A 21,783-nucleotide genomic window follows, 5' to 3' on the forward strand; every position below is an offset into this window, starting at 1 on the left:
TTTAAGCAATTTAGAACTTAATTCACCACACTTTTATTTACATGAGACTAACTCATACAAGCAAACATTTGCAACAGACCCCAAATTATTTTTACAGCTCCACTGCGACACTGATACATATTCAGTCCAAACCACCAGCTGAAGTGGTCTTTGCTCCACTTTCAATCATGGATGCAGATAAACATGCATAAGTAGGGTGCCATCTTGGCTTAGAAAATGCTTCTGATGTCAAAAATAAAACTTAATGCAAGCTTCAAAATAGTAACCTCCCAAGATTCTACAGGAATTTAGATTTAAAGGGCCTATATTCGTTAATTTTCTTTAATTTTATCAATTGAAGTCCTTTTATAATTTGTGTGTGGTTTTATGTATCGCAACAATCATAATTCATATTTACAGGATCATTTTCTGAATGGCTGAACAGGATGTTTCTTGTTACTTAGTTCCAAGGACTGATATGCTTTGGCCTCTGCTCTGAATGTCTGAGAGCACCGCATGTACAAAAAGGCTGAAATGAACAGAACAAACTGTTAAGTTTGGACTGAAATCCTCAAGGACACTGAAAAAACTGCCACACTTTTCAGATGTTGGGATGCTTTGAAAGGCTGCAATGACACATCTGCTTCAGCCACTAACAGCACAAAGTTTAATCATCCCCCCATTCTCCACTCTAATAACTCTGCTACAGACTCTCTGCACAAACAACACTCCTTATTGCTTCAATAAGTATATGTGGATCTGTATAACTGTAACCAGAATGGGCTGTGATATCTAAATGAGTTTATATGTTATTATGTATCTGTAAATGTACAGTACAGAGCAAATGTCAAAGACCACCCCTACTTTATTTATTTTCCAGTCAAAACAGCCATTAAGTTTTTTCAAGTTATTCAGTTATTCAAGAGACAGTTCTGAAAATATTACATACATAAGAGCATCTACTTGCATAAGGAAGGAGAAAGTGAAGGGAAAATAAGTGTAAAAACTGCAGCTCAAATAGAACTTCTCTAAAAAGTTACAGAGAAAACTGGACTGCTAACGACTGTGCAAGACCTGGAAGACCACCAAAACTGTCACCATTAGATAAACTGTACTTAAAACTTAAAGATAAAATGCAACAAACTTATTGTTGAAAAATACTGCTCTTTGACAAACTGAAAGTAAGTTTCCTCAAAAGAATTGACACTGTAATAAAGGCACACTAATTACTTTAGTTGCTGAGGCTTCTGGGTATTTTTCTGTTGAATATATGTTTTTGGCTTTTTCCAAATTGTGAAAAATAAGCAACTTGGTCATTTTGGCTAGAAATAAATACATAAAAGTGGTCTCTCGTGGACTTCCACAATACTCTATACTTTGAGATCATCGCTGTCCAAAAACAAAGTTATCCAAAAAGACAGAAAGCTAAAAATCCAAAAAATGGAGATACATGTTATTTCTTTCTTTTAGATAGTGATTATATAAATATTGCCTCAAATCCACGAGAACAATGTGGAAAAAATACAAGTATTCAATTCTACAAGTATGCCTGCAATAGATTTTTAAAATACAATAGATTTTAATTAACAACAACCAGGAGCGGTGCTCAAAAGCCTCATATAATCATGGTGATTGTAGATCATAGGGCTTTCGCAGAAGATGGCTCATCAGTGACGGCAGCTGCATAAGCAGCAGTGTAGCTGCCTTGTTTTCCCTCAATAGCCCTTTTTCAGTACCCATAGCAACCGTTTTGTTTGGACAATATGGTGGGCACAGTGGTTTCTGCCCTCCTCATGCCATAATGATTTTACACCTCGAGAGCATCTGCACTTGTCAAAGAGCAGCAGAGCAGACGTTTTAAGAGCCGCTGTGCACTGCCTTTCATCAAAGATGCATGAGGGACGGTGAGCCGAGCGGCTGCTGTAGCTAGCTGAACTGACACACGGGCAGACATTAAGGCCATTGATTCCCACAGGAGCACTCCAAACCCCATCAGCCTCCTCCAGCACAAGCCAGAGGTAGACTTAGTCAATTTTTCCCAGTAAGACTCCACTGTGACCTCTTTCACACGGATCAATCTCAAAGGCGAAACCTTTTTCTTTCAGATACCTCACAGTATGAGGATACACGCAAGTGTAGCCAAACAGTGCAGAGCTGGTACTGGATAGGCAAGCATGTGTAATGATATTCAGCTGATGACAGACAAGTGGTACTTATCTGTTTCCTGGAAACCAAAGTCATCCATTCACAGGGACAGCAGTCCACAGCAGCTTTGGAGTGAATGTAGTCAGGATATGCATTGAAATGTACATATCGTCTCTCTCTGTGTTTTTTTTCATTTAACACATACACCAGACGTCCAACGAGAAAGCAGCACCACGCAAGTGCAATGAAAGGAGAGTAGCTTAAGTGATGTAACATCTGCAATTTGTCAGACCACGTGAAGTCCAGTGATTCACCAGACTGTAAAAGAACAATGGTTACATCTTGTTCGGTGCACTCACCTCACAAACAATGCAAATCCATTAATTTCTGCTGGCCCATTTGTTCCTTTTGACGCACAAGCTGCCAACAACAGCCCACTCGCCCATTACTGACCCATTACTAATGCATTCTTTGTATTGTGCCTTTCATAAAGTCATGAGTTACAAATAACATTTAGCTTTGAGAATAAACTCACTGCCGATGACACTAACAGGGAGCTTTAGAAAAAGGATCAGCTCTGCGCAAACACTGCTAAAAGCAGCTGAGAGCGAGCTGAAAGCTAATCAACAGTAGAAATTTTCAGCGCTTTGTTTTTTGTTTTTCTGTATTTGAAAGGCCTTGCTGTTGGCCGTGGTAGCTATTTTCAACTTCACAGATTCAGCGAGGGGCTATGTTAAGTGAGCTTCCAAAAAAACCCACACATTTTGAGAAAGTGAGACTGACTTACACTTTATAGAAAATAAGACACTGTTGAGAAAAGATACTAAATTAAAATTTCAAGAGCTTTTCATTTACATAAAGCCAGTCTTTGCCTTCTTTTAGTTTCTTCAGGCTTAAAACCAGACTTCACCATGACTGTAACTTTCAGGGAACAGCATAAATTAAGGGGTTTTGGTCCAAAACACATCACAGGCCACTTTTAAGTGCAGGCCGGTCTCAATTATGAGATTTTAGCTGACGTTTAACTGTTGTGTAAATAACTGCGATTAACAATTTAACTGTCTTCTCTTGTTCATCAGATTTATGTTAAAATACAAGCCTGAAGAGGCTGAATTGGTTGATTAGTTGTCTCGCATTCTAGTTAATGTTTATGTAGTAGGTAAAACTGGTTGGTTGTACTGATGAAATTATTACTTGAGAGTGAAAATATAAGTAAAACAAATATAAGTAAAAGTCATTCTGCTGGCATACATGCTAAAAACATAAGAACATAGATTTGCCTCACCTCACCACACCTAATTCACATTCTGCATGAAAACAACTGTAAAAATCTAACAGCTGTGGAAAATACTGCAGCCAGCTTGAATAACTGTAATAATCTCAGTTAACTGTGTTCAGTTCAAATAACTGTGATTAGGCTGTTATGTAATGATTGTGAGAGGCCTATTCAAGAATTGTATTTTTGCTCATTATGAACATTGTTGGAAGTGGGCTTTACACATACAATAAATATCAGTGCTATATTGTGATTAATGCCACCCTTGCTAGAGAAATAAAAATGTGTTTTCTATTATAAATCAGCTGTTATTCATCAGCTGTATATCAAAAACTGTCCCAAATGGGTAAACAGCACTCTGGAATTCTCTCTTCAATTACAGCAAAGGTACAAGTGAAAATATAACAAACAAGACAAAATTTAAACTATCTTGGAATTATTTGATAAAAGGTCCATTAGCTGAGATTGTACTTTCACCCATGGGGCAGCTGCACTATCCATACATCAACCCTTGGTTTCACTTTAATGCAAAAGCTATTGCTAAACAGAATGCATTGACTGCAGATGTGTGACAAAATGTACAGACTGTAATCACAATTTCCTTTTGTTTAACTATGAAACTAGTTTAGTACTTATTAATTAAGAACTAATTGTTATTTATTAATTCATCGCAACCCTAGCTGGATCAAGCGGCTTAAGAAGATGAATGAATAAATGAATGAATAATTGTTATTTAGTCACGACTAAATGAAACAGTGTGGATGTATATATAAATGAGTGCAATGTTCATATCAAGTGTGCAGTGGAATCTGAGGTTCGAGCTCCAAATGGTCCTACCTGGCGGAGGATGAAGCTGGTGGAGGTGGTGCTACCATCGGACCTCTTGAGTCGGCTGCGGCGAGAATAGGTTCCTCTGTTCACCTACAGCAGGAGCACAAACCATTCATCACCTCTGTCTCTCCTTCTGGCACAACAAGGGCACCTTCATGCACTGACAGCAAAACACTATCAGCAGAACTGACACAGTTACAGTCTAATACTAATGTTTAAGTAAAAGCACTACATTTGTATATAAGCAATGTAAAAATATATATTTATTAAATATTTCAATATTTCATTTCATCATATTTTGTAAAAATATGAAAATGTAGGAATGCACAGTGATATTGCAATTATATCATCATCTGCAGATTATAAAAAAAATAATAATGATTTATTGGCAGTGGACCAGTGGTAACTGGATGGAAACAAGACTTGCCTTCAATTTTGTAAGTCACTCTGGATAAGAACATTTGCTAAATGCCATCAATGTAAGTGTAAATGTTATGACCAATAATTAACTGATATTTGATGATACATTTGCTGTGCTGGGGTATTGTGCTAAAATATCCATATTTTATTAATTGTACTGCATTTTGTTGCTGTTTAGAGAAAAACCTTGTATCTCCAAAGTGTTGACTTTACAAGAGAAGAAAAAGTCTTAACTTTGAATGCAGGTTAATGCAGAAATTATTTATTCTAAGTAATTCTGGAGCATTTCTTTTGATCCATTCATTACAACATTTTGACACAATTTAAGAGCCATTAAATTGTAAAATGGCATTCTCAAATTATATCAAAAAATCAAAAATGGAGGTACAAGATTCTGTCCTGATAGTGACGACTTGTAATCTGACACTAATTAATGTTCCTTTTCTCTATCCTGTTGATCAAGGTAGACTCAAGTTCTACATTTTATAAATATGTGTGTATTGGCAGGAGCATCAACATCATTAGATATGTACATGAAAAATACAGAATATCAACACCAGCCCAGAATTCCCATATAGGTGCATCCCTAATGGAATAATGCATAACAAATGTCATATACCAATTCCTGCGTGCCAATTTTTCTTGCCCTCTACTACAGACTTTAATGAATTTAGTTAGTAAGCTTTTCTGAACTGTGCAGTTAAACTAAACCTATAGCTAAATAAACAGTTTCACTTTCACCTATCAAGGGTGTTAACTGACACACAAACACCACACAGATGCAAATATATAGAGATATGTGTCACAGCGGCCCTGAGGAGCTGAACACTGTAATGCTACAGAGACACCGAGGCTATGCGTTTCGGAGGCTACACTGTCCTTCAGTGTAGCTGGTTGCAATGCAGTCAAATGCAGTTTGTCTTGTGCTCTCTTCAGGCTATACAGCGCACCCTGCAACCACTGACACCACTGCAAACACTTCCCCCTCCTGACCAAATAATCCATAATCCTACACTCTTCACAGAGATGGTTCTTCAAGGGTTCTTTAGTAAAGACAATGGTTCTATTTACAACCTTGACCTCTATATGTTTAGACGGTTCTATGCATGGTGAAACGGTTCTTCAGATTAATGGTGAATGTGTTTTTAAAAAATGGTTCTAAATAGCACAAAAAAGGGTTCTTCCATTATTACAAGCTTGACATCGTAACAATACATTCTTAAAAATGATGGTGCTTCAAGGGTTCTTTAGTAAAGAAAATGGTTCTAGATAGAACCATGAACACTCAAAGAACCCTTTGCACGATTAAAAGGTTCTCTGCATCATGTAAACGTTCTTTGGACTGACGGAAAATGTGCTGTAGATGGTTCTATATACAACCGTTTAGAAAATGGTTCTATATAGCACCCAAAAAGGTTCTTCTATTGTTACTATGTCAAGCTTGTAACAATAGCTGAACCTTTTCTGGTGCTATATAGAATATTTTTTTTAAAAAAGTCTATATAGAACCACATACAATACATTCTCCATCAATCTGTAGAACTATTTAAGCATGAAATGGTTCTATACAGAACTCATGTTTCTAAACAGATCCATTTCCTTTACTAAAGAACCCTTTAAGAACCATCTTTTTAAGAGTTACAAGCTGGTATTGAATACATTTAAAAAATAGTTCTACCATTAAATCCAGTAGCCAACTGAGGGGATAAAAACTAGGTCATCCCTCCTCAAGACAGCCTCCTGAAAGATCCTCACAGCAAAAAAAATCAATGAGGTCATGAATTATTAAGCAGACTAATTAAATTCCAATAGGCTAAACTGATGACATCCTCAGATTTAAATCAGGTCATTTTCATAATGAATGTAGGGAAGATAAGCACGTAAAATAAGCGCAGCAGAAGACTGTACTGAAATCTCTGTCTCTCAGAATCAGAAACAGCATTCAGCTAACGGATAATGAGCACCGCAGCAGTGAAAACTTCCCCGAGGTCAGAAACACGGAGGTAAGTGAGGCACTCAAGCTGTACATATAAACCAAAATCAGAGAAAAGTCCGTCTATTACGCGCCCACAACACACATCACATGTAAAGCGCTCCACAGATTCACCCACACCGCCTTCTTCACCTGAAAAATGGGCTTCTGAACACCTTCTCCTATCCCGTGTCGGGTGTAGATATGCCGGGACATTTCGGCCAGTTCGTCGGTCCAGGGAGGCGGCTGTCTCTCGGTACCAGCCCATTGGCACTGAGGCGGGTAGTGCACTGTCTGCTCCAGCTTGGCTTTAACCCGGTGAGCCTGTGTTACTGAGAGAAGGTCCGCTGCTCTGCGTTAAACACGAATACACCACCGCACACCGCTAAAGACCACCACTACTGCTGCTACTGCTGCTGCTTCCCCTCAGCCTCAGAGCGCAGTGGCACGTGGTCGCCTCTAGTGGACCAATTAGCCTCCTGCTAACCACCTCCCAAAGGTCACACAGGTAAGCTAGGTTACCACTGCAGACTCTTCTACTGGATTTATTAGGGGTGCACAGTGATACTGGAATCATATCGGTATCGGAAGATAAGAAAACAAGGAGGTTAGATTTTACTAATGCTTCAAAATTATGTTTTATAACGCATTCTATTTATTTTAGTCACCTTTACTGCAAGCATGTACTGCATTTCTACAGTCTATAAATGTTTATGTATCGGCATTGGAAGCCATGTGTATGAAAAATATTGAATATCAGGCTCAGCCCACAACTCCCATATCTCCCATATCAGTGCATCCCTAGAATTCATGCTAATTGTTGGTGTGTTTGTAGCATGATACTTTAAAAATAAGAGCCATATTAGACACAGACAGGTGACTGGGGCTGAATCTTAAATGGCTCCATGCTCCCTGCGTAGTGCACTATATAGATCTTAAAATAATGCCTTCAGCACCCAAACATTATGCAATAATAAAGAGTCTGTTGGGATTCAGCTACAATATGTACAATTCCCTACTGGACATTTAGCACGCTATTTGGGTAAGGAAGCCAAACTTGCAGAAGTCGCATAGCGTATTGTGAAGGGAGCAGGGAGCCATTTGAGAATAAGCCAAATTAAAGGAAAAAACTGTGAAGAAGCATAATGAGTGTAGATGCTTCCAGGCAGGTGCACTGCAAGCGAGGGGTTTACAACTCCAGTCCTGGAGGGCTGGTCTTCAGCACAGTTTGGAGGTTTCCCTACTCAAACACACCCACTAAACCTGGCAATTAACAGATAAGTCTAATCAGCTGTGTTTGAGTACGTAAATCTTAATCCTTAAGCAATTAATAAATCTTAATCCTTAAGCAATTAATATGCTACTCTGAAAACAAATGGTTCATGATTAAAACATGGTAAATTGTTGCACACAAATTAAGTATCGTGGTGTCAGTGTTGAATAAGACACAGGAAACATTGTGCTTTGAAGGCGAATGCTCTTTTATTAAGCAGGCAGCAAGGGAGACCACCTCTCAGTGCTAACTGCCATGGCCAGGAAGCAGGCAGGTCACTTCTAAACATACATCTTCACTTGATGGTAGGTATGAACACTGACATTACTCCACAGCCCAACACAGTAAAGCACAAGCAACATATCAGCACCTAATTAAGCTAACAAAAGCTTAGTTACAAGGGAAGTCTCTCCTACTGTGAGTGTAGCACCTCTCGAGAGCCTCTGTGCATAGCTGCTTTGCATGGCCATGCCTTACGTGCTCCCATGGCAGTGTGAGCCAGTGGCAGGACACCAAAATTTATTACATCAACACAATTAAATTAATTTGAATTTGCTTGCTTTGACAGTTGTGTTGCAACACATTTTATTTGTGTGCAACTACTTGCCATATTTTAATCACGTAGATTCAAAGTGCCATTTTTTTCAGTGGACGTCTGAGAGACGTGTAAAAGTGCTGAGCAGGCACAGTCGACCTCAGTGATGGATCAAGATGGCAATAGGAAAAAATCCAAGTGACTTTGAAAGAGGGTTCATTATTGGGACATCGATGGCAGGAGCTTCAGTCAGAAACACTGCTCAACTGGCTAGAGTTTCAATAAGAACAGAGATTAAAGGGGCATCTGCATTCAGATATATGGGGAAGGTCATCAGTAAAAGGGGTCAGAAATTGCGGCCAAAAGCACACATTCAGTGACTGTGATACTCATGCATTATTGTGATATGTAAGAAAATACAGAAGAGAACGTGAGAATGTCAATACAGGATGTGATCAGACTGTGCCAGCAAGAAGAGTCTATCCACAGCTATATAGAAAGAGATATAGTAGGGTTGCAGCGCTCAAACCCCGATTGCATAGACAAATGCACATTTCCCTGCTGAAAAAATACCAGCACATACCACCATGCATTCCATGCTGGTCTAAACTGGCTTACGCTGGTTAAACTGGTCACCCAGAATGGCCAAGACCAGCATCTAAAACACATGCTGCTTTTGGTGATGATCAGCATAATAACTTACATGACTGCTGACCAGTATAGCAGCATTCAAAACACAGCACATGCCAGTTTTGATGGTGACCAAGCATGTTGGTCTATGCCGTTTTTTCTATCAGAGTTGAGAGTTCAGAGGTACAAAAACCGTAGACTCTACTGAGCAATATGGTCAGATGAGTCATCTTTCACTATGCTCTCCACAAGTGTACGGTACCATCCTGAATGCCTGACCTCTACAGTGCAGTGGCATATCTAGACCAATTTTAAAGGGGACAGTGGACAGGGTTAAAATTATAGATCATATACTACAGTATAGATTTTACAAAGCTATTTAAGAATGTATTTTTGCTTCATTTGTTCTGTGCCACATTGAAGTTCCTTGGTTAAAAAAGCCTTCAACAAAAATCGATAGATATTTATTAAAAATGGTTTCGATGTGACATTTCTTTTATTAAACAAGCATTTTTCCACAGAAATTTTCCAGTTTGTGCACTGTGTCAAGCTGCTTCTGGTCCAGTTAAAAGTCACCACTGCTACAGAGATGAGGCCCAGAAGGTCTGTTATGCTGTGGGGAGACATTTGTTAACATGATTCGGGTCCACTTTTCAGTGAGAAGGGTCACTGCAAATCACAACAGAGTTACTCTGACTGATGCCCTTTATTCTCTTAACATTTAATCTTGATCCATCTGATCTCAACCAACCACTATCATGAAAAATACCAGCTGAGAGAAAATCTTTCAGGAAGAATGGTGTTCCATCCCTCCAGTACAGCTTTAGAGACGTGTAGAATCTACGCCAAAGCACATTAAAGCTGTGCTGGTGGCTCATCGTGGCCCAGACCCAGACCCAGATTAGGCCTAATCCTATACTAAAAATAATTACCAGTGCTGATTCACCATTTGCTCTGCAGTTTAGTCCAAGACTAGAGTTAATCCTTGTCTGGAAAACTGGCCCTTAATATTGTTTTTTGTTTTTCCATCTATTTAATGCCCTTTTAATTTGTACAGTTGAATTGCTGTTTTTCAGAGATGAGAACAAGAGGAGTGTAGAGGAGTCTAAACCACATGTAAACAAGCTATATAGTACCAAAAAAGTTCTGTTTGTTACAATGTCAAGCTTGTAACAATAGAAGAACACTTTTTTATAGGTGCTAGATAGAACCATATACAACACATTCTCCAACAGTCTGAAGAACCATTTTACCATACAAAGTACTCTTTAAGCATGTAAATGATTTGAGTGTTCATGGTTTCTTTCTTATAGAACCACATCAAGTATCTATTAGCATGTACTATGAAAAAATTAAAAGCAAAACAGTTCAGGTGCAAAAAACAAACTAAAACAGAAGTACCTCCAAAATGGCAAATTTACAGAAGGCAAAAGCTTTTACTTTTGGTGTAAGTTAATGTAATGATATTTTATTACAAGCAATTTTAGAGCATTTCTATTGGTCCATTCTTCACAAAATTTTCACACAGTGTAAAAGACATGATTAACTCGAATGATACTTTTTTAACAGTGACAAAATATGACTAAATGTAGAAGGCAAGATGCATTTATACATATTTAAAGACAAACCTATCAAAAGTTTACTTAAGTCCCGATGAATAAGTTTAACTTACTACCAACTCCTTCTCCTGGAAGAAGCCCAAGGACCCAACCACAGTGACCAGTGACATGAGTAGCCTTGAGACTAATTTACATTGCACTACAAACAAGGTGGTCCCACAGTTTAGCTTTCCTGAAGTCTATGGTGAAATGTTCTAAAAAGCGAACCTTAACTTCAAATGCTTTGGAAAGAAAGTGTTAAATGCTGCACCTCTGAAGCCCTAAAGAAAACTATTTTCACCTACTGCGCTATTCATAGGCCTATTATGTATAATAAATGCTCTGGGAAGGTTGGTATAGAATGCAAAATGTCAGACACCCTGGTGTAGTTTCTCCTGGGCATATCCACAAGAAAGGCAGAGGAAAATCAGGGGAGTTGAAAGAGCTGTCAGTCTTTCTTAATTGCACCGCACTGCATTTATGGATCAAAACAGCTTTATCTCCAAGGGGCTTAGCTTATCTGAACTTATAAGCTGCTTCTTCTTGTACTAGACCTTATGTGGATGGACCCTAGAGGTTGATCATTAAGATGCTCACAACCATCTTGAGAACATGTTGACATCAGAAACTATGCTGGTACGTGCGTGTTTTTGTTATCTTTTTTGTTATATTGCTGAGACCATTTGAACAAGATACTCATCACTTCATTTAAGAGGCGTTCGATTGAATAGCAAACCAAGTATGACCAGTTTAACTGAAGAGTTAAAGCATAACGTCACTTCTGATACCAAACAAGCAGGATGTGAAACACAAGGCAAATTTATTTTTGAAAGATATTAGAATTTACTGTGTTACAAAAGTAATCTTATAAACATGAACACAGGAAACAGGGCAACCTTGATGTTATAAAACATTGAGTCTGCCAGAAGTTTACAGGCCAAGGAACATTCCCTCTATATCTCATAAAACATACAGGTTTACAGATATACAGCAGCATCTGAAATAAATTCTATGAATTGCATTTGTTTATGTACTTATTTTACTTCCATCATCTGACAGAACAAGGCATCTGGTGGTAAATGTTTATAAAGTTAAGGTGCAATACAGAAATGCTAGATATTTTACATCTAATATACAAGACCTTTGTTGAGGCAGGTTAAGAAAAAGTTACGATACGTCTCCTGTCTACGTCACACTACATGTCTTTCTTGCTCATCAAATTGCTTTTCTGTTTGATGAGGTTCAAGCAAAATAGTTCAATTTTGGAAATATTACTCAAAATCTGAGGTTCTTTCAGGATATATTACACTTACACAAAACACAATAGAAAGCAAAGTATTCTGTAACTCTTGATTAATGATTACTGTTTGGTCAAAGGATGCAACAGCTGTGCTCCCAAATCTATTTTAAAAGAAACACGTATAACACAAAGAAAAAAACAGATCTGAACACATGCAAAGCCAAAAAAGGCATTATGCATCTCTCTGTTAAAGCATCATGATTTGTTTGTATCTTTACAGAAGTTAAATTAAAAGTTTAACAACAATGAACACCCACAAAGCAAACACAAGCAGTACTTGTGTATTAAAAAGGCAATTTCTACATTGAAACCATAAAGGGATTGCATTTGTGCCCACTTTCATTTCAAAGCTGATCTTATTAAAGTCACATACAGTACATGAGCCTCCGGATCAGTGGTCACCAACCCAGGTCTTGGAGATCTACCTTCCAGTGGAGTCTAGTTCCAACTGCAATCTGATACACCTTCATCAGAAGCCATTAATTGGCTGGATTAGATGCACTGGAGTTAGGAAAGGGGGAGGTAGCTTGTTAGATGCAGGTTGGAACTAAACTCTGCAGGAAAGTATATCCCAGGAAGAGAGCTGGTGACCACTGCTCTAGATTCTGCAGTCTACTACAGTGACTGCTTACCAGGCTCTGTCACTTCTGCATCCTTTCTCTTGCCCAACTCTGGTCCAAATGCTCCATCCTACATGTAAACCCAGATATTAACCAAAATACAAAATGGCATATTCAATTATTTCAGCATTCTGGAGAACTATGAAATAAAAATCTTCATTATTTGTTGTGTCTTTGTGATGCCTTAATTACCTTCTGGAAGGCAGCAAGATACGAAGACTAAAACAATCAAACTGTCAGTCTGCCAAGAGATTTGTCTGCCAATACAGCACAAGAAAGGAGAAACACAAAAAAAGAAAAAAACACAAAGAAAAACAAAACATGATTGGACCAAAACACGGCCTGTCTTAAAGAGCCCTCTAACTTTTTACTAATTGGAGTAAAATGTATTCACTCAGGCTGGCTGAAATTTTTAACTTGGGGCCAGAAAAATGTCACGATCTTCGAAAATAGAATCTGCTGGTGGAGAGTGGCCAGAGTAACTTAAAAAAAAACAACAAATAAACAAACAAATAAAAAAAAAATAAAAAAAAAAACACGACAGACACTAAATATGTTTAAAATTAAATATGGAAATATGCTGATGATGTTGGTGAGTTTGCGGGCAACAGCTTCTTTCCTGAGCCAGGGTGCTTGCCTTCCTCAGATGAATAACATCATTCCTGTAGTGAGTCACTACTGAGCCAAATGTCTACCAGCTACCTCAGTATAACCTTGCAATAAATCAAGAAATAGAAACACATTCAGGCTAATCTCACTGTTTTGATTCGGTATTGGCAGGGATATGCACAGCTGCAGATTGCTTGCACAGCTTCACAGGAGGGGTTGCTGGTAGTAGGCTGCCTGCTGCTGCTGGGTTGAAGGGGGAGCAGGTGCTGTCATTGGATAGGAGGTTGGTGGCATACCAGGATTAGTATTGTGATAGGCAGACATGTCCATAGCCACACCCATCTGTGGCGGATAAGAGCCAGGAGCTTGGTTCATATATGGTGCAGCCATCCCACTGCTGCAAAAGGAGCACAACACAACTCTTGTTGGCAAACCACACACATATAACTACCATCAGGACTTCCTCAAACATAAACAGTAAAAAGATCAACCTATAAAATGAACATCAGACATGTGGTAGCATGATTTAAAATACCTGATGTAAGGTGACTGTGCTGGCTGACTGGCGGATGTAGAGCTGACCGTGGGAGGCAGAGAGCAGAGGGGTGCAGCTTGATCTGAACCTAGACTGTAGCCCTGAGGAACACCACCAGGCATGTAGGTCCCTGAAGGCTGACCTGGATAACCCTAGGAAAATTTTGGAAGAGAGAGAGGAGACAAAGAAAAAAAAAGATGCATACTCAAATTCGACAATCAATGCACAAGAACTGTCAAAGAAATCCAAGACAGACATTATGTACCGAATCAAGAAGCTCAAAATGAACCTGAATATTTCTAGTGAACCAAGCATAATCCTTAGTCTTAGCCAAACATTTGCATGTAAAACACTAAAGTTTGCCAAAAAGATGTTTGTTTTAAACGTTTGATTTAAAGTCAACATCAGATCATGCAATGCAATATGCAACAATGAGATATGGCACATTTTCATAATTACAATAGCTGCTGTCAGTCTTTGTAAAAGTTTCAACAGAGAACACTCCTGCAAGTGTCCCTTGCTTTGCTGTTTTTCTAGTTACAGTTACATTTGACAGGTAGATTTGCTTTATCCATTAAATACTATGGCTGTTTACTTAACATAAACCGAGCTTAAGGTGATGCTTACATCAATTAAAAAAAAATATGGCACTGCACACAACAGGAGCCATTCAAAAGAAAACCTGTTGGAGCATAGACGCTGCACACTGAGCGAACATGACTGTAGTTTGGCTATAACTAACTTGGCTATTATTTCAATTTAGACTGACAGTTAAATCTCATTTGATGGATTCATTCATGAGGCATAAGATACAGCATGTAAAATTAATAAGTGAATCGATTTATCAAGGGAAACAATTGACAACACCGAATTAACCATTTATTTTGCTAACACTTCACTAGCAATAACGTCATTCTTGTTCAGTAGGGACGATAATGTTATTACAATATATGTCCCATATAGTTCTACTGTTCTACTTCTCCAACAACAACTCAACAACAACAACTACAACTACTACTACTACTACTACTACTAATAATAATAATAATAATAATAATAATAATGTCATAATATAATTATCATTATTATTTGTAATATAATCTTTAGGAGCTGTTGTGGTGATAGTGGAATTGCTAATACACACTGACTAAGACACTTTCACATATTTTAGATTACAGCATTAGTCAAAATATTAAATGAACATCTGTATGTAGCTAAAACTAGTAAGACTACATGGGTAGTGGCCCCCAGGTAATCTGAGTTTGAGACCCCTGCTTTAACTATAAAGGAGAGTGAATTCAGGGTGCATATTGTGTGTGTACGTGTAAATGTGTAACCTGCATAGACACTGCAGGGGGAGCTGCTGGATAAGGGCCCTGATGCGTCTGCATCTTCGTGTACGACGAGTACAGTGGAGCCTCATTCATCAACTGGTTATAAAGCTCCAGAGCCTCCAGCACCTTCACATTCAGCTCAGACAACTCTGAGTGCTTCCTGCCAGACACAAGAAACCAAATGATTAATTGACTTTACTCCTCTTACAAAAGAGCAATGTGTGACTTAATATTGCTTGTCATTTCAACAAACCTGTCAATCTCCTGTAATTTTTCATCAATTAGTGGGTTCATCTGTGCACATGCACCTATAACGGAAAAAAATTCCTAAAATCAATCAAATGATAAAACACCCAAAAGATCAGGTGGGGTTTCATTTAAAGAAGGTTACATGATTGTTTCAGGTAACATAAGATCTGTATGTACCTTCCAAGTTGATCAGCTCAGTGCTGTCAGGTGCAGCATCAGCAGGATCTGTGTTCTGGAGTAAATACAACGTTTTGTCCATCTTCTCCTGTAAAGGACACACAAGGCACATGTGGTTTTATGTTTTACTTTCTTCTGCAACTACACGTTTACAAAGCAATGTGAAGATCATTTGGCAAAAGTTGGGTACAGGATCATCTTCAAACCTACCTCATCTATATGCACTGGCTCAGGCTCTGCTTTGACTTCTACTGTGGACTCCTCAGGAACTGCTGTCTTCTCTACATATGTAACTAAACAAAATAAAATTAACAAGATCCAGACACTTGAACAAGCAAAGGTACAGTATTTGACAGTATGACCAAAAAGCGCTTTACCTGGTTCTGGTTCTGGTTCTGCATTTAGGTTGGTTGTGACAAAGTTAGATGGAAAAAGCCCAACCCCTCTGTGATTCTCTCCCTTCCACCAATTTGGATCACTATTAAATGACAGTGAAAATATTATGAGCAGATCAAATTAATTATTTAGAAGTATGAAAAACACACATAAATTACAGCTTAAAACAGCTTGGTTTATGCATGATATTAAACGAGACCAGTCAAAAAATCCTTTTATAATAATACTTACAATGTCTCAGGAACTGACTGAGTCTTTGTTCTATTTGTACAATCATATGCAAAAAGGTTTGAACACTCCTGGTCAAATTAAATGTTTTTTGATTTTCAAATGCAAATATCTACTAATTTCAGTGCGCAATTTCTATTAGTTTGCAAAATTGCATATTTTTTTATTTTCTGGGCATATGTGCCAAAACTTTTTCCACAGACCACAATTTGTATTTAACAAAGTTTCTACATTTTATGTTTTGAAAAATTGGTGGGAATTAGTTACCTGTCATCCAGGACCAGAACAACCTCTCCAGCCTTAAAGGTGAGTTCATTGTCCTCAGCTGCCTCAAAGTCATAGAGGGCACGCACTTTACGTGTCTCTTTAACCGCGTTGGTGTTGAAAGGTGGGTCAGGTGTCACAAAGAGTGGCCGAGTCTCAGCTTGCTGCTTCTGTTCCTGCAAGGACAGCTCAATAGCTGCACCAAGGTCACACACAGGGACATTCATCAATCTTTTTTCCCCTCTTCTCAATGAATACCTAATAAAACCTGTATGTATTTGCATTTACGACTAATAAATAATACGACTCTGACCGATCAAAAATGTTTGACAGTACATCAAACAAACTAATAATAAGCAAACACCATCACTCCAAATCAAATTTTAATATCTAGCTTGGAAGCATCACCTTTGGCAAGATCGTCATCATCTGGTGCTCGGCTGGTGGCAGGGTTGCTGCTGGATTTGCTGCTGGAGCTCTGCAGTCAACACAGATCAATGCAGCCTATGGTCAGAAACTTCAAACTGGGTGCAGTCTCATCAATCACCACCACCTCATTTAATATACCTGCCCAAAGCTCTGTGATATTCACTGCAATGCACAACACTGTACAAAAACCCTTCAGGTCATGGATGTTTATTAGGGCTATATGTAGCTGTGCTGCCATCTATATGTGCAAACCAGTACATTCAAGGAAGGAAACACATTGCAAAAAAAAAAAAAAATCAAGGTAAAGAACCCATGACCTAGCGACCTATTTCAAGATATAGGCCAAGACTACTCTTTGATTTCACAACTTTTTATTACTAACAGGGTCAGAGTCCTAAGATTCATGGAAATACTCCTTAAACAAACAGAAACAACTAACTTATGAAGTAGGCTTTCAGCAATGGTCAAACTCAAGGAAACCCACCATATTGAACAACACCCACTGTACTCGTGTTAAAACAAGCATAGAAAATGGGATGTCTCAAGGGACATAATGGGCTCTACTTCAAGTATGTGAAAGGAAATGCCATTGTAAATTCTCAGCCCCGTCTTCTCATGCACATATCTACACATATAACTTCTCTTTCCACAAAGAAACACTGTGTAACAAATAGGATAATAAGCCTAAGCCTATACTGTATACCAATGTAGCAAAGACAGTTAACTACACTGACCCACATCACACATGTGGCAGCTGCAGGACTGATACTGGCAAACCTCACACAATTTCTGGGTAGCCTTCCAAAATGGCTAACATGGTGAGATGAATAATTGATGATTTATGCAGAACCATCCTAAACTGCAGCAAGCCAAGTAAGACATTTATGTAGGCCAAATCACAGAGGACACCCAGAGATTGTTTTTGAATAGATACTTTAAACAGATTGGGAACATTAAGAGTGTGTGTTCAATTGGGATATTAGGCCCTCTGAAAATATGTACTTTAAAAACTACAACTCCAAACCAGACGTTCTCAATTGAAATTTCAACAATGTTAAGATGTCAAACAGTTACTTCAGGTCACAATCAAGGACAGAATTACAGATTTTAACACAGGGCTGAAAACAGTCTGCGATAGAGACAGAAAAACCTTGATTGGGTACCTGAGAGCCAGAGGAGGGGAAGGTCACCCCCTCCTCCTTCAGAGATTTGATGGTGGCACCAATGAGGCTCAGCTGTGGATCTTTCTGGAACTCATCAGCCCACTCCACCATGAGGGCTTTCAGTTTCTCACTCACTTTGGGATGAGCCTGTGAGACAACAGGGGGGAGCAGACAGAGTTATTGGCAGAAATGTCTCAACAACCAATTTAGTCAATGTAACCAAGTTTACAGAGTTATAATAATATTTGTACAGATGGCAGCAGTATCTTACTTTGTTTAACAAGCCTCGCACTTCACTGGCAAAGTCTCTGGAACAGATTTCGAGATGGAAGATTTTTCCACAGTTTGCAACACAAGCACCTAACAACTAAAAAAAAAAAAATTAACAAATGAGCAAGTAACATTTACGATTTGAAAAGTACAATTCTAATACAAATATTATGTTCTGAAATACATATGCAAAAATAAGATATATTTTTACAAAATATCTGAAAAAATACATATCTACAATCTATAATTAGGACTTCTTGTGCCCTACATAAATCATAGCAATGACAAACACTGTAGCTAATTTCATTTGAAGAAGGGCTAAAAATAGAATGAAAGAATGACATCAGGCAGCACGAGACAGTATGATTACTAAGAAAGAACAGCCAGACACTGGTCATTGCAACTTTTATATGCTGCTACACTCTGGAGGATATAATATCACTCTCTCTATAAACCTTCCAGATCCACTGCCAAGATTTATGAGAGCCAAAGAAGCCACCAGAGCACAGAGACACTGAGGGCATCAATGGACTGTAAGAGTGGAGCCCAGGTTTGAAACCAGCCCAAAAGATAGAGATTCAATAATAATTCAAATCAGAAACAAAACCGTTACACTCACTGTTAATGCCTGCATGGCAACATGAGGGACCTTGTGGTTAGCTCGCTTTATAATTGACCTGAGACAATCCTTCGCACTGTGAAAGAGACGTGAAGGCATTTAGAGAAGAGACATAGAGGGTCCTGACCAGCACTGTTGTCTAAACAGAAACCCACCCTCATTTGAATAATGTGAGCTCTGTCACACAAGAAGGACATTACTGTGCTCCTAGAATTCTTCATAAATCTAATTATTTTGACAATGGACACAATGACATGAGTGGCATTATGGGAAGCGAACAGAGCTTCTTATGCCCCATAATTCATACCCAATAGAAGATATTCTAAGCTTTAAACATTGAATCAGTAGGACGACCAAATAAGTGTGTGAATCTCGTTTTAGCTCACCCATTCTGTGTTGTCCCAACCCGGTCACAAATATCCATGATGAGGGCCCAGTCATCTGTTGTGTTGTGTTCATTGGTTACTTTTTCTAAAAGACAAAGACAAAAATTAGGCATGAACAAAATGTGAATCCCAAAAATATTCTCACATTTGAGGTTTTTAATTTTTTAAGAGGATATGCTTCAATTTCTTAGAGCACATAACAGAGAAGCACCAACCAAAAAAATTAAAACCAAAGATGGTACATTGGTGTTGGTATCGGGACATCAACAGAAAATGCTGGATTGGATATCATAGAGAATATTTCTTCCTGGTGGACAGCAGAGCATTCGAGTAGGAGCACGTTGGTCTACTTTTGGATGCTCATGTCAAGTGAAGACCTTCAATTAAAAATAGCTCAGTTTGAAGAAAAATATAGCAGACTGATATCAGCATAGGAGGTGGTTTCAGATTGGCTGAAGGTTTTGATATCAGCACTGGCAAAGAAAAAGCAGAACTCTACTGACTCTACTTAAAACAATAGTTGTAGTTCTGAACTGTTCATCAGAAAGAAAAAAAAACAATAAAAGAATCATGCTTAAGTACAGTGTTATATTCTGTTTTGTATGTTGAACAATTAACCACAACTCAGGCAAAAACAACAACAAATCTAGAACCACATTAAAGAGTTATATTTTGTTACAGAGAAAACAATGTAGAGTGAGCTGCCTTGTGTAACTTATACATTTGCAAATGAAGTTTTACTGACGGTTCCATGACCATAAAGAACAAATTATTACTAAAGTATGTTTTCCACCATTTAGCAGTCCAACATACAAAGGCAGCCCGTGCCCACATGTAAATAAGAATTCTGTACCTAAATATCCTAATTTGCAAATCCATTTGCATCTGTTCTGTTATCATTTCAACATGAACAGGCTCCTTCCTTACACCTGCAACAACCATTACCCAACAGGACAGAATATTTCTCTGTTCTGAACAAGAAACAGCTTTAACCAGCTCTAACCAGCTCTTTCTGAACAGCAACTGAGGCCTCGAACGGGCTGATGACCAAAACATTTTTTAAAATGTGAAAAAGAAAAAAAAAAGATTAAAACTAAAACTTAAAACTGAAAGTAAACGTTAGCTTGACAAGTCATTCCATTTTTGTCAACCCTATAAAACACATTACACTCCTATTCATTACAAGACAAATATTTAATCATCCAGTTCAACTTTTTGTAAACTTTGTGTATTTCAGATTAACTTTCATTTGTTTCCAACGCGAACTGTGACAAACAGCGAACGGTTATCAGTACCAGACCACTGTGGGCCGACCCTCACACTCACACTCACTCTCCGGGGGATTTAACAGTAACGTCACACAGCTCACTTCGATACCCATAAAACAGTCAGATCCATCATCGGTATAACTCCATCGCTTGTATCCACAGTGCTAAAATGAACAATTTTGGTAATTTTGCGAGTCAGTTTCTTAATTTCAATAAAATTGTTATAACACAACAAACGCGGAAATAGCTAGCCTAGCCTGTCAAAGCTAGCTACCTCATCCAAGAACGAATTTTCCCGTTCCACCTTAAACAGCGCAGCGGTTCCATTCTGTATCCTCAGGCGCCAGAACGTAACTGCTGCACATTTAAGGTAGAACGGGAAAATTCAAACAAGACGGTGGCGAATAGGAAGCCAACTTCAGCTTCGCCACTAAAAATGACATCAAATTCAAGTTCAACGTTGAAGTTATTACATAACAACGTCTTTAGTTAAATAACGTTATGTAAAGGGTTCAAATTAGCGGGACAGTAAGAACTATGGAAGCTGTTAAGTTTCTCGGTGTCACTTGTAAAGTTCGACGTTAGCTGAACACTTAGCAAACCTGGCTAAGTCAGTTAGCTTGCTGTGTCACTACTATATCACACAATTATAACACAGTCAGACTCACCGACGTCCTGGTCGAATGGATTTTGGGCAAATAACGGCATTTTGGTTCCGTCTCTCGTTTGATAACAAATGTATAGTGAATTTTAAGCGCGATAAATCCGTATCTGAGTTAGTGTCCGTCTGTGATCCATCGAAGTCCGTTCACACTCAAGTCTGCTCTTCCGTCAACTTCACTAGCTGCCTCCACAATGCCTGAAAGAAATCACACTCTCATTTTGTCATCATGAAGTCCATTAAAAAAACAAACACAGACGTTTTTTAAACATTTCTTATTCAAATGAACTTGCAGAAAGTCCGGATACATTTTGTTTTATAATTCACTGTTGTTTAAAACCGGCAGCACAGATAGGCCTCCTAAACTAACCCACGGTTTGTTTTGGTCAAATAGTGCCGCCTGGTGCCGCGCAGTGGGCTGTACTTCTATATACACACACTCATCCTTACTCATTTATTCATACTCACATTTATTTCACTCTCATTTATTCTTAATACAATTCTGATGTTTCTTGTTATACAAGCTGTGAGATTACATTTGCTGTATATTGTTGTTATCCGGTTAAAAATCTCTTTATTGTTTTTTTGTTCGTGTTAGAAGGGTCGTGGCTACCTT

At 38.4% G+C, this 21,783-nt stretch overlaps 2 protein-coding genes across 2 annotated transcripts in view; both read right to left on the minus strand.

The window, feature by feature from the left end:
* The window catches only part of cacnb4a (calcium channel, voltage-dependent, beta 4a subunit), a 49,976-nt gene extending 41,593 nt beyond the window's left edge, over nucleotides 1-8,383 (minus strand). Inside the window, exons 1-3 of the mRNA XM_036572805.1 lie at nucleotides 8,313-8,383; nucleotides 6,777-6,975; nucleotides 4,238-4,321 (exon numbers count right to left, since the gene is read on the minus strand). Coding sequence (XP_036428698.1) covers nucleotides 4,238-4,321; nucleotides 6,777-6,975; nucleotides 8,313-8,383 — 354 coding nt within the window. The remainder of the gene's footprint in view (nucleotides 1-4,237; nucleotides 4,322-6,776; nucleotides 6,976-8,312) is intronic.
* A 3,079-nt stretch (nucleotides 8,384-11,462) lies between these two features.
* stam2 (signal transducing adaptor molecule (SH3 domain and ITAM motif) 2) lies at nucleotides 11,463-21,336 on the minus strand. Its single transcript, XM_036592574.1, has 14 exons — nucleotides 21,175-21,336; nucleotides 19,239-19,323; nucleotides 18,853-18,928; nucleotides 18,235-18,330; nucleotides 17,964-18,110; nucleotides 16,780-16,849; nucleotides 16,375-16,567; nucleotides 15,861-15,961; nucleotides 15,694-15,776; nucleotides 15,484-15,571; nucleotides 15,311-15,365; nucleotides 15,061-15,217; nucleotides 13,724-13,875; nucleotides 11,463-13,585 (listed from the first exon to the last, which is right to left on the minus strand). The coding sequence occupies exons 1-14, from the start codon at nucleotides 21,212-21,214 to the stop codon at nucleotides 13,393-13,395; spliced, it is 1,536 nt and encodes a 511-aa protein (XP_036448467.1). The 5' UTR covers nucleotides 21,215-21,336; the 3' UTR covers nucleotides 11,463-13,392.
* Between the last annotated feature and the right edge of the window lie 447 nt (nucleotides 21,337-21,783).

The sequence above is a fragment of the Colossoma macropomum genome, unplaced genomic scaffold (assembly GCF_904425465.1).
Source record: "Colossoma macropomum unplaced genomic scaffold, Colossoma_macropomum, whole genome shotgun sequence".
In the NCBI taxonomy this organism is placed as follows: domain Eukaryota; kingdom Metazoa; phylum Chordata; class Actinopteri; order Characiformes; family Serrasalmidae; genus Colossoma; species Colossoma macropomum.